This window comes from Eleutherodactylus coqui, chromosome 6 (genome assembly GCF_035609145.1).
Source record: "Eleutherodactylus coqui strain aEleCoq1 chromosome 6, aEleCoq1.hap1, whole genome shotgun sequence".
NCBI lineage: Eukaryota > Metazoa > Chordata > Amphibia > Anura > Eleutherodactylidae > Eleutherodactylus > Eleutherodactylus coqui.
The window spans coordinates 19,531,791-19,548,706 of NC_089842.1; the positions used below are offsets into that span (position 1 = coordinate 19,531,791).

The 16,916-nt window shown below is 47.6% G+C and overlaps 1 protein-coding gene across 2 annotated transcripts in view; it reads right to left on the reverse strand.

Moving 5' to 3' along the window:
- APLP1 (amyloid beta precursor like protein 1) overlaps positions 1–15,077 on the reverse strand; it is a 66,751-nt gene extending 51,674 nt beyond the window's left edge. For both annotated transcript variants that reach the window (XM_066606412.1, XM_066606410.1), the window contains exon 1: positions 14,773–15,077. In XM_066606412.1, the coding sequence (XP_066462509.1) occupies positions 14,773–14,823 (51 nt within the window). In that variant the 5' untranslated portion in view covers positions 14,824–15,077. The remainder of the gene's footprint in view (positions 1–14,772) is intronic.
- Between the last annotated feature and the right edge of the window lie 1,839 nt (positions 15,078–16,916).

Sequence of the window (16,916 nt, forward strand, 5' to 3'; positions counted from 1 at the left end):
TTCTCCGTCAACTACTTTATTCGCCCCGTGTGTCCGATATGTTGGATTGTGTAGATCAGGTGACGTCACACATTTCCATGGCTGTTGTGTAATGGAAATAAACGGTTGTCATCTGGCTGCGACCCGCCGGCTGTCACTAAGCTCTGAGACTGTTGGCTCTGCAGCACCATTAGCGGCTGTTGTGCAGCTTCACGCGTGATCCATGTGCGCTCGTCAGAGCAGGAAATCTGCACAAATTTGGTGAGAATTACACATAATTCCTACATAACTACGCCCCCTGTGGGCAAAATAACATAAAAATCTCCAATTTCTTTTCTACATTGTTCATGCTAACAATCCTCAACACAAACATCGCAAGAGATCCAATCACTGAGCAGTAACGTCTATTTACGTATTCTCTGGCGGTAAATTATAAGCGTATTACGAGTCGTTGTGAAGAACCAGAGTATCTCTCTTATCTCCATCTGACGTGTAGTAAGATACAGCGGGGGCTGCTTCCACATCTGCGCTCAGGGTTACGGTTTTCTGCTCTGTTCCAGGAGCAGAAAAGGGAATCCTCATGGCTAAATGGATCTGTTTTATGACTGAACCGAAAAACGCCGAACGGACCCCCATGACTATAATGGGGACCGTTCGGTTTCCGGTATTTTGTGCCGGATCTACAACGGAACCTCCGAAACGAGGTTACAGCGCAGATGTCAACCAGGCCTGATTGCTTCCTGTTATCAACCATTTTATATTTGAGTAATATCAGCCACTGCTCTTATTAAACTGATATAACCTCCAGAGACATTTCCATCATATATGACGGATATCAGCCGCTCCTCTTATAATACTCCAGTACTGATATAACCTCCAGAAACACTGTCATCATATATGTGATATCAGCCACTCCTCTTATACCGCTTTAGTACTGATATAACTCCAGAGACATTTCCATCATATATGACAGATATCAGCCGCTCCTCTTACACCGCTCCAGTACTGCTATAGCTCCAGAGACATTTTCATCATATATGACAGATATCAGCCGCTCCTCTTATACCGCTCCAGTACTGATATAACTCCAGAGACATTTCCATCCTATATGACGGATATCAGCTGCTCCTCTTATAACACTCCAGTACTGATACAACCTCCAGAGACAATGTCATCATATATGTGATATCAGCTGCTCTTCTTATACCGCTTCAGTACTGATAATAACCTTTAAAGATATTTACATCATATATGTGACTAATATCAGCTGCATGCTACAGTACTTATATTATTGTAGGGACAATTACATCATGTGTGGCTGATATCAACCACCATTTGCATAATGCTCCAGTACTGATATAACTCCAGAGACATTTCCATCATAGATGACGGATAACAGCCACTCCTCTTATACGGCGGCTCCAGTACTGATATAACTCCAGAGAGATTTCCATCATATATGACACATATCATCTGCTCCTCTTATAACGCTCCAGCACTTACTTTGTTGCAGGGACAATTACATCATATGTGACTAATATCAACCGCCATTCTTTTAACGTTCCAGTACTGATATCACATGTATGATGTAAATGTCTCAGGAGGTTATATAAGCCACTCCTCTTATAACGCTCCAGTACTTCTTTGTAGGTACAATTTCATCATGTGACTGATATCATCTGCTGCTTTTACAGAGACGTGCGTATCACACAAGCCTTATTCACACACACTTTAAATTGCGGCTATTTTGCAATTATCGCGCCATCTGAAGCATTGGATTCCAATGCATTTGTTTAGATGGGCGATTTTCCGGCGGGGTAAATCGGCCAGCTGGAAAATATTGCACATATGCTGCGGATTCCGAACGGCCGTACGTAAAAGATAGGTCTTGCCCCATCTTTTCGTCACAATCAGCCAGCAACTCCCATAGAAGCCCATGGGAGCTGCCAGCAAGGGGAGGGGGAGGGAATTTAGCAGCGGCTCACGCGATATTCGAAAACCGCAACACCATAACGAATGAGCCCCGATAGAGAGTCTGGGTAAGTCGCCAATAGCAGCTAATATGCCTACAGGTATTTATACCCAGCTGTTCCAGATTCCTGAATGACATGGGGTCCTTTTAGACGATTCTTGTTTGAGCGAGCGAGTGACGTCATCGGTAACTTCGCTGTCATGCAGCCTATTTTGATACATCGTTGGCTCGTTCCAACGAGAATCGCTTATGGCGTTCACATTCACTGCATAAGGCCACTCCCACTCATGCCTTCAGATAAACGCCGCTCAAAACCGCAGCATTAAACCGCTGTTTCAAGCGGCATTTTTGAACACATGATGCAGCGCTTGACAGCGCTTTTTAACGCACCTCGTCATTGTGATGGGTGATTAGGTGCGTTAAAAAACTTGAAAACACAGAAAAATAGAAGAGGCAGCACTCAAAAATCACGCCGTTAGAAACGCTGCCTTCAAGCAGCCCTATTGAAATCAATGGGAGCGTTGTATCACAATTAGCGCCGCGCTCGGGGCGGCGGTAAAAAGTGGCTGGTGTGAGAGCGGCCTAAGTGACTGAGAAGGCCTGAACGGGCGCCATTTCAACAGAGCCGTAAGTGAATGAGCCAACGATGATATTTACGGCAGCAGAAAACGAACGCCAAATGAAAAGTGAATGATTGTCATTCGTCATCGGCTCGAGTTTAGCCCGAACGATCATTCACTTTCGCTCGTTTGTCCGATTTTTTTTTTAACACCTCTACTTAGGTTTAGGCCTCCTTTACACGACCGTTTGCGTCTTTACGTTCGCCCGTATGTACCGTATAATTGCATGAATGAATAACGGTAACTCCCTCGCCCTCTTTTTTTCCCCTCAGCTTCCAATGAAGTCTATGGGAGCTTCCTGCGTATCTTAGCAAAGGATAGGGCAAGACCTATCTTTTCACGACGCGTATAAAATCGGCAACTGAAAACGGTCGCATATCTGCTATTTTATCTGGCGCAATTTTTTTTACGCGCTCACAATTGTTTATCTGAATGAATACATTGGAATCCAATGTTCGGAATGGTTGCGATTTTAAGGCCTAATGCTGTCATTCAGGAGCCTAGGAGAGCTGGGTGGGAGTGATGTATCATCAGCCATATAATATGTCATGCTCCTCGCCCTCCGACAGATCCTCCGGTCCGGGCTCACACGGTGTAACGCGTTTTACAAGCCTTATAAAGCCATGAGATGATTTCAGACCGTTTCTGCTCAGAATTGTTGTGGTCTCATTATACAACCTCAGTGCCCGTCCCGGGCCGCAGTAAACGAGGGATATAAAAGCCGATCTGGCAGAGGGTCAAGATGATGTTATTACTTGGGTCATAGAACGCAGGGATGGCTACGTTAAGTGATAAGCATTCATTGCAGCGCCGGTGGAGTAAACCGCTGTTATCATGCAGTTTAATGACCTTGTGTTGGGCTGCTGGGCTTCACGATGACTTAACATCCAGCCCAAAAAATACGTATCCGGATCCTGCCAGCAGGCCGACCATGACCAAGTCGGATTCCGCCCCTGTGTCCAGCCGTCATCCGCACGTACCTGTCTTTCATTCATCTTCTCCGTACTGCGGATGGTCCGCACAGCGAGCCATCAGACATGTGCAATACAGATTTTTTTTTTTAAACCTCTGCTTTTGCCGTGTCATCACCTAGCGATGACTCGGAGTCCGCAACCCTTCCGCAAAGTCATTGCAGAAGGGCCGCAGATCGGACGGCTTCCATTGACATCAATGGAAGCCGTCCGCACGGAATCCGTGCAAAAATAGAACATGCTGCGATTTTTCCAACCGCAAGCCGAAAATTGCAATTGATTTCCGCTTGTGTAGAGGAAAAAAGCGGTTTTCAATAGCATGCTATGGAAGGTATTTGCCGCAGAATACGGAGTGGACGCCCGCAACGGATTGCGCAATGCAAATCCGCCTGTGTGCATGCGGCCTAATAAAGATTGTTAGATGGTGGATTTTACTTTTGCTTGATATGTAGCATAGAAAGAGGAATTGATCCAATACATTCCCAATCATCTGATTCGCCGCCTATTGAATTCAATGGGAACTGGGCCTGTAGTACCAAACTGGGCCACTGCAATATGGACAGCGCTATCTGCTTCCTGCACTGACAGTAGGCTTGGTATCAGCTACTCAGCAGTGATCCTGAGCAGTAGAACCCTGTTGATGTAGTATTGATGACCTATCCTTCTGATAAATCATCAATAGTAATTAGTTTCGGAGAACCCCTTTAAAGGAACGATCCAGGGAGAAAAACACTTTCCAGTTTGAGTCCAGCGCTACTGGCACCTCCATTTCTAGCCCGTTTCTGACACTCGGTCACATGCTACAGAGTCTTCTTCCCTCTTCTCATTATTGGTGATGTCATCATAGGGGGCGGCTGTTTGGGTCATTTCAATAACTAAGCCAGCCTCTTGTTGTCACACCCAATGCAGAGACCTAGAAGGGGAAATAAACCGAACATCTAGCCCCCTTGTGATGATGTTACTGACCACAAGATGGGTGAGCAAGACTCCACACCATGTGGCCTGTTGACAGAACCTGGCCAAAGTTGTGGAGGCTCCGAAATGCATCAGCATCCCCCCCCCTCCTGACAACCCCTTTAAATGGGTCTTCCCATCATAGACATGTAAGACAAATCTAGAACATATGCCATAAATACTTGATCGGTGGGCTTTAAACCTGCACATGCATCTTTTTTAAGTCAGTGGCTTGGTTGACTACTGACAGCCCGGCTCCTGCTCTAACAGCCAGGAACGAAGAAACCTAAGATTCAGATCCTGGCAGTTTAACCCCTTACATGCCAAAATCAATAGCAACTGCAACATATATGCAGATGGTGGGAAGGGGGTTCTTTCTATCACCCATTGGCAGCCCACAGTGCGATTGCAAGGTACCAGTGGTTTATCATGGCAGACGGAAGCCTGACACTTTCTACCATGTAACTCAGCCTCTTAGACCCCGCCTCCGGCAGTCTAATAGGCTGCTGTCATAGGTTAAAGGGGTTGTCCCGAGGCAGCAAGTGGGTCTATACACTTCTGCATGGCCATAATAATGCACTTTGTAATATACATTGTGCATTAATTATGAGCCATACAGAAGTTATAAAAAGTTTTATACTTACCTGCTCCGTTGCTGGCGTCCTCGTCTCCATGGTGCCGACTAATTTTCGCCCTCCGATGGCCAAATTAGCCGCGCTTGCGCAGTCCGGGTCTTCTTCTTTTCTGAATGGGGCTCCGTGTAGCTCCGTGTAGCTCCGCCCCGTCACGTGCCGATTCCAGCCAATCAGGAGGCTGGAATCGGCAATGGACCGCACAGAAGCCCTGCGGTCCATGAAGACAGAGGATCCCGGCGGCCATCTTCAGCAGGTGAGTATGAAGACGCCGGAGCGCGGGATTCAGGTAAGCGCTGTGCGGGTGGTTTTTTTAACCCCTGCATCGGGGTTGTCTCGCGCCGAACGGGGGGGGGGTTTAAAAAAAAAAAAAAACCCGTTTCGGCGCGGGACAACCCCTTTAAGTAGAATGCAGTACATAAGTAATGCAGTATATTATCGGAGCGATCGAATGATCACATCTTCCCTTCAGGGACAAAAAAAGTTCAGTAAAGTTTAACTTAAAGTAAAAAAAAAAAAACAGTTTAAAAAAATTATGCATTTTTTCCCCATAAAAAACTTTTTTAAATTGGATAAAATACCATTAAAAAAAAACAATCAGCAGCTAATGGGTATCATCATGTTCATAATGAACATATCTTGTTATTTATCTCACGGTGAACGCCGTAAAAGTAAGTTCAAAAAGTAGCATCAGGATTATTATATTGCTTTTTACCGCCTCCCAAAAACTAATAAAAAGTAATCCGAAAGTCGCATTCACCCCAAAACGGTACTAATAAAACCTACAACTCTCCCTGCACAGAACAAGCCCTCACAGAGCTCCGCTGCCGGAAGACATAATATTTACACGGGCGAGAATCTGGCGCATTGTGAGGCGCACAAAACTCGCACGAATATAAACTCCATTCTGTTGAACTCGCCCATTGCTTTTAATGAGACCATAAAAGACAACGCATGGCACCCGCATACCGTCCGATGTGCGTACCAGTGTGATGCGAGGGTGCCCATTGAAACCCATGGGAACGCCTGCGATCATGTGATGCGCGTGAAACACGCCCCTGAGGATCGCAGTGGCAAAGCAGCGATGCGAGGCGTTGTTGAACCATAGCGGTTTATGTCGTATCCATCACACAACAGCCATGGAAACCGTATTAAGCCACGTGATATCTGCCACTCAACATATCGGCACAGAAAGTAGTTGACAAGAGCGTTAGATTTCTCGGCCCGATATCGCGCTTGCCCGTGTGAGTGCAGCCTTATGGGTATTAGAATACAAAGACGCAGTTACAATTGTTTTTCTGGTACAAAAGTAGTAAAAAATGTAAAAAAATTGTATATAAACTTGGTGTGGCAGTAATCGTTGTTATGGTATTTTTTACCAAATGCTGAATGCCACCAAAAAACAAAACGAATGGCGGAATTTCTGGATGTTTTTCAGTTGTACAGGACCCAGTGTGGGCTCGCATCGTACAGGACTCAGTGTGGGCTCGTGTCGCACAGGACCCAGTGTGGGCCCGCGTCGCACAGGACCCAGTGTGGGCTCGTGTCGGACAGGATCCAGTGTGGGCCCGCGTCGCACAGGACCCAGTGTGGGTTCGCGTCGCACAGGACCCAGTGTGGGCCCGCGTCGCACAGGACCCAGTGTGGGTTCGCGTCGCACAGGACCAAGTGTGGGCTCGCGTCGTACAGGACCCAGTGTGGGCTCGCGTCGCACAGGACCAAGTGTGGGCTCGCGTCGTACAGGACCCAGTGTGGGCTCGCGTCGGACAGGATCCAGTGTGGGCTCGTGTCGCACAGGATCCAGTGTGGGCTCGCGTCGCACAGGACCCAGCGTGGGCTCGCGTCGTACAGGACCCAGTGTGGGCTCGCGTCGTACAGGACCCAGTGTGAGCTCGCGTCGTACAGGACCCAGTGTGGGCTCGCGTCGTACAGGACCCAGTGTGAGCTCGCGTCGCACAGGACCCAGTGTGGGCCCGCGTTGCACAGGACCCAGCGTGGGCCCGCGTCGCACAGGACCCAGCGTGGGCTCGCGTCGCACAGGACCCAGTGTGGGCTCGCGTCGCACAGGATCCAGTGTGGGCCCGCGTCGCACAGGACCCAGCGTGGGCCCGCGTCGCACAGGACCCAGCGTGGGCTCGCGTCGCACAGGACCCAGTGTGGGCTCGCGTCGCACAGGACCCAGTGTGGGCCCGCGTCGCACAGGACCCAGTGTGGGCTCGCGTCGTACAGGACCCAGCGTGGGCTCGCGTCGCACAGGACCCAGCGTGGGCTCGCGTCGCACAGGACCCAGTGTGGGCCCGCGTCGCACAGGACCCAGTGTGGGCTCGCGTCATACAGGATCCAGTGTGGGCTCGCGTCGCACAGGATCCAGTGTGGGCCCGCGTCGCACAGGACCAAGTGTGGGCCCGCGTCGCACAGGACCAAGTGTGGGCTTGCGTAGTACAGGACCCAGTGTGGGCTGGCGTCGCACAGGACCCAGTGTGGGCTCGCGTCGCACAGGACCAAGTGTGAGCTCGCGTCGCACAGGACCAAGTGTGGGCTCGCGTCGCACAGGACCAAGTGTGGGCTCGCGTCGTACAGGACCCATTGTGGGCTCGCGTCGCACAGGACCCAGTGTGGGCTCGCGTCGCACAGGACCCAGTGTGGACCCGCGTTGCACAGGATCCAGTGTGGGCTCGCGTCGCACAGGATCCAGTGTGGGCCCACGTTGCACAGGACCCAGTGTGGGCTCGCGTCGCACAGGACCAAGTGTGGGATCGCGTCGTACAAGACCCAGTGTGGGCCCGCGTCGCACAGGACCCAGTGTGGGCTCGCGTCGCACAGGACCTAGTGTGGGCTCGCGTCGCACAGGACCAAGTGTGGGCTTGCGTAGTACAGGACCCAGTGTGGGCTGGCGTCGCACAGGACCCAGTGCGGGCCCGCGTCGCACAGGACCCAGTGTGAGCTCGCATCGCACAGGACCCAGTGTGGGCTCGCGTCGCACAGGACCCAGCGTGGGCTGGCGTCGCACAGGACCCAGCGTGGGCTCGCATCACACAGGATCCAGTGTGGGCTCGTGTCGCACAGGACCCAGTGCGGGCCCGCGTTGCACAGCACTCAGTGTAGGCCCATGTCGCACAGCACCCAGTGTGGGCCAGCGTTGCACAGAACCCATTGTGAGCCCACGTTGCACAGGACCTAGCGCGGGCCCGCATTGCCAGGACCCAGTGCAGGCTCGCGCTACACAGGATTCATCGCGGGCCCACGTTGCACAGGACCCAGTATTTGCCCCTATTACACAGAAGTCAGTGTGGGCCCGCGTTGCAAAGGACCCAGTGTGGGCCCGCGTTGCAAAAGACCCAGTATGGGCCCGCGTTGCAAAAGACCCAGTATGGGCCCGCGTTGCACAGGACCCAGTATCTGCCCCTATTACACAGGACCCATATGGAAACAGTGGAGCAAGCAGGATACCTCGATATCTCTCTATTGAGCGGCCGTACCTAAACATAGGAGAAGGTCGCACAAGCGTTTTGCGGTACATGCTTATGGTGGGCATACCCCTTTAATGCTATATCGTAATAGGAAGGAGCTGTAAATTCACGGATCGACAAATGACAGGTGATTATAAACAAGTCCTGATTCACCAGAACCATCACTGGAACCCCCACAAAATCAATCCGCTAACTGCCAGCGACAGGCGGCAACTGATGCCATGATTCATATGTTTACTGCATATATAGCTACAACCCTGCAATGTAAGTACCCCGCTGGTACAACCTGGGCTTCATATCTATGTACTGCTGGTACAAACTGAGTTTCATATATACTACATGTACCTCTAGTATACATTATGGCGATATGGACCATGCTGGTATAACCCGAGTATCTTCTATGTATAATTATATATGTACAGCTAGTATACATTATACATCTCCCTGTATATAGTGATATAGAGCATGCTGGTATAACCTGGGGATCTCCTGTATTTATTTTTATATGTACAGCTGGTATAAGTTACACATCTTCCTGTATATAATAAAATGGGCCATGCTGGTATTACCTGGGTATCTCCTGTATATAATTAGATATGTACAGCTGGTATAAGATACACATCTCCCTGTATATAGTGATATGAAGTATGCTAGTATCACCTGGGTATCTCCTGTATATAATTATATTTGTACAGCTGATATAAGTTACACATCTTCTTGTATATAGTGATAGGGAGCATGCTGGTATAACCTGGGTATCTCCTGTATATAATTATATATGTACAGCTGGTATAAGTTATATATCTCCTGTATACAGTGATATGGAACATGCTGGTATAACCTGGGTATCTCCTGCATATAATTAGATTTGTACAGCTGGAATAAGTTATACATCTCCCTGTATATAGTAATATGGAGCATGCTGGTATGACCTGGGTATCTCCTATATAATTATATATGTACAGCTGATATAAGTTACACATCTTCTTGCATATAGTTATAGGGAGCATGCTGTTATAACTTGGGTATTTCCTGTATATAATTATATATGTCCAGCTGGTATAAGTTACACATCCCCTTGTATATACTGATATGGAGAATGCTGGTATAACCTGGGTATCTCCTGTGTATAATTACATATATACAGCTGTTATAAGTTATACATCTCCCTGTATATAGGGATATAGAGCATGCTGGTATAACCTGGGTATCTCCTCTATATAATTATGCATGTACAGCTGCTATAAGTTATACATCTCCCTGTATATAGTGATATGGAGCATGCTGGTATAACCTGGGTATCTCATGTATATAATTATATAGATACAGCTGCTATAAGTTATACATCTCCCTGTATATAGTGATATGAAGCATGCTGGTATAACCTGGGTATCTCCTGTATATAATTATATATGTACAGTTGATATAAGTTACACATCTTGTATATAGTGATAGGGAGCATGCTGGTATAACCTGGGTATCTCCTGTATATAATTATATGTACAGCTAGTATAAGTTATATATCTCCTGTATACAGTGATATGGAACATGCTGGTATAACCTGGGTATCTCCTGCATATAATTAGATTTGTACAGCTGGAATAAGTTATACATCTCCCTGTATATAGTAATATGGAGCATGCTGGTATAACCTGGGTATCTCCTGTATATAGTGATATGGAGCATGCTGGTATAACCTGGGTATCTCCTGCATATAATTATATATGTAAAGTTGATATACATTTTACTTCTTGTATATAGTGATATAGATCACGCTGGTATTACCTGGGTACCTTCTGCATATAATTAGATTTGTACAGCTGGTATAAGTTATACATCTCCTGTATATAGTGATATGGACCATGCCAGTATAACCTGGGTATCTCCTGTATATAATTATATATGTTCAGCTGGTATAGGTTATACATCTCCTGTATATAGTGATATGTAGAATGCTGGTATAACCTGGGTATCTCCTGTATATAATTATATATATCCAGCTGGTATAAGATATACATCTCCTGTACATAGTGATATGGACCATGCTGGTATAACCTGGGTATCTCCTGTATATAATTATATATCTCCAGCTGGTATAAGTTATACATCTCCTGTATATAGTGATATGGAGCATGCTGGTGTAACCTGGGTATCTCCTGTATATGATTATATATATCCAGCTGGTATAAGTTATACATCTCCTGTATATAGTGATATGTAGAATGCTGGTATAACCTGGGTATCTCCTGTATATAATTATATATGTCCAGCTGGTATAAGTTATACATCTCCTGTATATAGTGATATGTAGAATGCTGGTATAACCTGGGTATCTCCCTTACATAGTTACATATATTTAGAGTAGGTTGTCTTCTCGTGTCTCCAGGTGACATCATGTATTATTTATATGGTTTGTTCAACTACAGAAGAGCAATCATTCAGGCCGTCTGTAATAATGGTTGTTCTCTGCTCCGGCCCGGGCATTGTGGACGGGGCTGACTCCATCTCACATGACCCGTAACAATACACAGCAGCCTTGTTACTTATTTCTAATGGTCCATCTGTATTGTGTATGCGGGAGGGTCAGTGCCAGGAGGAGACAGAGAAAGCCGACTGAGACCCATCCTCTGCCTCCTCCATCCACAGCCACCTGTTACTGGTCAACATGACTGCAGCGTTATATCAGGATATCAGTCACATATATGAGGGAAATATCTCTGGGGGTTATATCAGTTTTGGAGCGTTATAAGAGGAGCAGCTATTATCCGTCACATATGATGTAAATGTCTTTAGAGTTTATATCAGTACTGGAGCGTCATAAGAGGAGTGTCTGATATCACATATATAATATAAATGTCTCTGGTTATATCAGAACTGGAGCGTTATAAGAGGAACAGCTGATATCACTTATATAATAAAAAAGTCTGTGGCTATATCAGTACTGGAGTATTATAAGAGGAGCGGCTGATATCACATATATAATATAAATGTCTCTGGCTATATCAGTCCTGGAGTATTATAAGAGGAGCGGCTGATATCACATATATAATATTAATGTCTCTGGCTATTTTAGTACTGGAGTATTATAAGAAGAGCGGCTGATATCAGTCACCTATAGGATGGAAATACCTCTGGGGGTTATATCAGTACTGGAGAGATGTGACATAACGTAGTGATCTTGGACAATGGGGATTGTTTTCCTGTTGCTTTCATTCACCCCAATGTAGGATACTATAATTCTGCCTCTTTCTTTACTCTGAAATGGTTGATAACAGAGAGCTATGGATGTATTCACCTGCCCTACTATCAGAGTTGGTTTTATAGCAAAATCCCACATAAAAGTCAACTACTGCCAAACTAATACCGTCATATACAGCCCACATAATACTTTCTATATAGCGCCAAGATAATCTTGCCGTATACAGCCCACATAATACTGCAATACCACCATATAATGCCAAGATAATACTGCCATATAGCGTTCTACCAGCTATATAGTACTAAGATAATAGTCATATAGTCATATATTGCTAAGATAATACTATAATACACAGCTCACATATTACCATACCGCCACATAGTGCCAAGATAATACTGCCATATATAGACCGACCCAGCCATACAATGCTGCCAAATAGTGCTAACACAATACTGTCACATAATACTACCACCATATACAGTCTTGTGCAGCCATATAGTGCTAAGACTATACTGCCATATGCAGCCCACATATCACTGCCACATTTAGCCCTGCCATATTGTGCCTGAATATACAGTATCCAAACAATGGCCCTATTTAGAGCCACATAAAACCCCCATACAGTGCAGCATATTACTGGCTGACTTTAGTTACCTGGTGGAGGCGCCCTACAAGATTTCCCTTGCCCCCGCCTGCCAACCACGTAAACCAGCTCGGTCTACAGTCAGCTGATCCCACCCGAAGCATCTGATACCACGGAACAGATCATATTCACCGGTTCTACGGTCTGCCACTCCTGAGCCTGAAGTGGCTGATAGCAGAAAACAATAGAGTGTGTTCCGTTGTCCAACAGTCAGCATTCCCCTAGAATGAGGGGGCATTCACATTGGTGTGTGTGATTACCGCCGAGAGACTCTGGACGGGTGTCGCACTTTGCTCAGATTTGCGCTACAAGTGCAATGTGCTCTGCGAGAAAAATGCATCGCCGCAACAGGTGACGTTCAAGTAAAAATCGCATTGCACTCGCATAAAAATCGTATCAAGTGCGGCGGGACTTTTCACAACACCGGAAGAAAATAGGCGATTTTTTAATACATTTATTTTAATTCATTTTATTATTGATGTATTTTATTTATTTTAAGCAAAATTGACCAAAAATACGACAGGCCGCCATTTTTCTTTTTTTTTTTCATTTTAGAGTATCGCTGCGAGTGAAAAAAAAAAATCGCTAATGTGAATGACATAATTGAAATCAATTGGTCCTTTTCGCGCTCGACGATATCTGACTATCGCAGGTGAAACACAACCCCTGAATGCTGATAACAGGGAGCAACACACAGCAGTCACTTGTCTTCCCTGGCCTGAACTGGCTGATAACAGGGGACAAAATTCTAAACTCTTCTCTCAATGGGGTCTCATCTGAAAGGATTTTAATTGCGGAATCTGCGATCGCCGTCCGTGCCGAAGATCCCCGTTAAAAAGCGGGCATTGAAAGGCATGTATTTTCGACTTTTCGTTCGTACACTCGCAGGTGCGAATTGCGTATTCCGTGAGCGGAAGCAAAATGGCAACATGCTGTATTTTAGCGCGGATGGTCACCATTGAAGTCAATGGCTGCGAGTGTTCCGCCAACCATACGCAATGAGCGGCAAAAACACTCGCAACTTCAAAGGAAAGGGGAGGAGAGATCATTCTTCTACATCGCGATCTTCCGCAATTACTTCCCGCAAATGATCGCAGGTCTTCCGCTGCGGAATCCGACCTGTGTGAGCCCGGCCTTATACACTCAAGTATCTGAGACAGTAAATGGCTGATAACAGAGAAAGAATGGCGACTGCAGAATGTCCGTTTAGCCAAATAACACACACTACTCCAACCTATAGCACACCAAGGGATGGATTGCAAGCTCTTGGGCCCAGTCATATCTCTGGGGCGGTTGGCTGATTCCCAGGGCAAGCCATCAATGACTCGGGGGCAACATTTTATATAACACGGAAGGAGCGTCTGGATCCGTCCGGGGTGAAGTCGCAGTATTAATTTAGTTTCCTTTATGGCGCTGCCAGCAGCTCCCATCCTCTCATTACTTAACCGGAGGGAGTGGATGGCCCCCACCGCCGCCGCCGCCGCCCGCTCCTGACATTATCTGCTCTTCCATTACAGCCCCATCTCCCAATTAGTAATTCCATTAATCTCCATCCTGGCATCAGGCACCACCTGCTATTTCAGTCCAGCGCCCGGCTGAAGCACTGCGCCGTGCTGAGCCGTCCAGACGCATCCCCGCGTCCCGCTGTGCACACCGCCTGTGACGCGAGCTCGTTTAACCCCTTCATCCCTAACCACACGCCCGCAATGCCCCGGCGTGCCCTGCCATGATCCCTAACCGTGCCCATCCCCATAGCCTTGACATACATACCAACCGTGATGGCGAGGATTTTTCTTAGAAACGAAAACACGTACGGCTTGGTTTGCCATTTTTATCACGGCGTAATTGTCTACCAATTGCTAACGATTTTCAAAGCGGTTGTGCCCCATTAATTGCCCGGTCGATGTTTGCCATGAAGGACATTAAAAAAAAAACAGAAATACAACCAATCCGTTTTCGACCGATCCGATCCGATCGCTTTGGTTCCGTTAAGGCACCCCTGCGCGTAATTAGTCGTATGCAAACTGTTCACGAACACCTGCCAGCAGGCATCCGATGTGATAGCGTCATCTGCCATTCTGTGCCCGGTGCACCACCGCTGCCGGCCTGCCACCTAATAGACTATAGATCCTGCAATGAAAGGGTTGATACAAGGATGCTACATTGTATCACGGCTCTGCTACATTATATCATGGCTCGCTCTATCGGCGCTGCCACCGTTCACCTTCTGGCTGCCATGCACCACCAGCCTCCTGCCGTAAAAATGGAGCAACTCCACCCAACCCTGGTGATGGGCACTGCACCTCCGCCGCTGCCACCGGCACCTCCTCACCTGAACGCCCAGCACCAGCACGCAGCTCAGGCACAGCCAAGCGGTCCGCATTCTGTCCGAATCGCCCGTCCTGCCTGGTGCGATGATGCCGGAGGTGCTGCCAGCTGTTGGGAAGCTGCGAGGCAGATGTGTGTGGCACCGCGGTTGGGTCTCGCTGTCACAGGGGCATCCAGCGCTCAGTGTGCATGTCACGCAGATGTCGGCGATCTATCCGTCTGTCTGATGAAGCCTCGTTCTGCTATACAAAGACGGATCCCATCCCCCCTCTCATCTGTCTCTCTCTCCTTCTCTCTCTCCTCCCATCGCTCCTTCACTTCCTCCTCTCCCTCCACCTTCTCTCCTCCCAGGGAGAATTCAGTCCAAGGAAGGGGAAAAAAAACAGAAGGGAAAAATACATGAAAAATTTAGTGAGAACGCAGAATGACGGCGGCAGGAATCGCCGATTACGGTCCGAGTATGCCAGTGCGGGCGACCACCCCGACACGTCCTGCTTTAGTGTATCCTGGTGGCGCTAATAGGGGGCAAATGTCATAGGGGTACAAAACACAGAACCGCGTCTCCATAATAAAAATAGACAATATTATGATGACACTCCTTGTCAAAAAACAATCCCACCCCTAGAAGTTCTCTGTAACGATGATAGAAGTAAGTGATCCCAATATTAGAGCAAAAGGAGGAATTATTGTGCAGAATGACCTCTTGTAGGGAGGCTCTAGTATCTTGTTGTAACGCCTCTAGCTTGGATACAAGATGTGATATGGGCATGGAGGCTCTAGTACCCTGTTGTATCGCCTCTAGCTTGGATACAAGATGTGATACAGGGGGGCATGGAGGCTCTAGTACCCTGTTGTACCGCCTCTAGCTTGGATACAAGATGTGATACGGATGGGCATGGCGGCTCTAGTACCCTGTTGTACCGCCTCTAGCTTGGATACAAGATGTGATACAGGGGGCATGGAGGCTCTAGTACCCTGTTGTACTGCCTCTAGCTTGGATACAAGATGTGATACGGCGAGCATGGAGGCTCCAGTACCCTGTTGTACCGCCTTTAGCTTGGATACAAGATGTAATAAAGGCAGGCATGGAGGCTCTAGTACCCTGTTGTACCCCCTCTAGCTTGGATACAAGATGTGATACAGGCAGGCATGGAGGCTCCAGTACCCTGTTGTACCACCTCTAGCGTGGATACAAGATGTGATACAGGTGGGCATGGAGGCTTCAGTACCCTGTTGTACCACCTCTAGCTTGGATACAAGATGTGATACAGGGGGGCATGGAGGCTCTAGTACCCTGTTGTACCGCCTCTAGCTTGGATACAAGATGTGATACGGATGGGCATGGCGGCTCTAGTACCCTGTTGTACCGCCTCTAGCTTGGATACAAGATGTGATACAGGGGGCATGGAGGCTCTAGTACCCTGTTGTACTGCCTCTAGCTTGGATACAAGATGTGATACGGCGAGCATGGAGGCTCCAGTACCCTGTTGTACCGCCTTTAGCTTGGATACAAGATGTAATAAAGGCAGGCATGGAGGCTCTAGTACCCTGTTGTACCCCCTCTAGCTTGGATACAAGATGTGATACAGGCAGGCATGGAGGCTCCAGTACCCTGTTGTACCACCTCTAGCGTGGATACAAGATGTGATACAGGTGGGCATGGAGGCTTCAGTACCCTGTTGTACCACCTCTAGCTTGGATACAAGATGTGATACAGGCAGGCATGGAGGCTCCAGTACCCTGTTGTACCGCCTTTAGCTTGGATACAAGATGTAATAAAGGCAGGCATGGAGGCTCTAGTACCATGTTGTATCGCTTCTAGCTTGGATACAAGATGTGATATGGGCATGGAGGCTCTAGTACCCTGTTGTACCACCTCTAGCTTGGATACAAGATGTGATATGGGCATGGAGGCTCTAGTACCCTGCTGTACCGCCTCTAGCTTGGATACAAGATGTGATATAGGCCTGCCATACTAAGGAGAAACTGCCTCGCCTCTGTGTGTATATACTGAGGAGAATCTACCTCACCTATAGAGCAAAAAATACACGCGCCGCTGCGGAACATATTTGCGCATGAACCAGGGTTTTTTTGTTCATTTTATCGAGCAATCCAAACCTTGCGCCTTAGTGCGTTGATAGCTCGGTC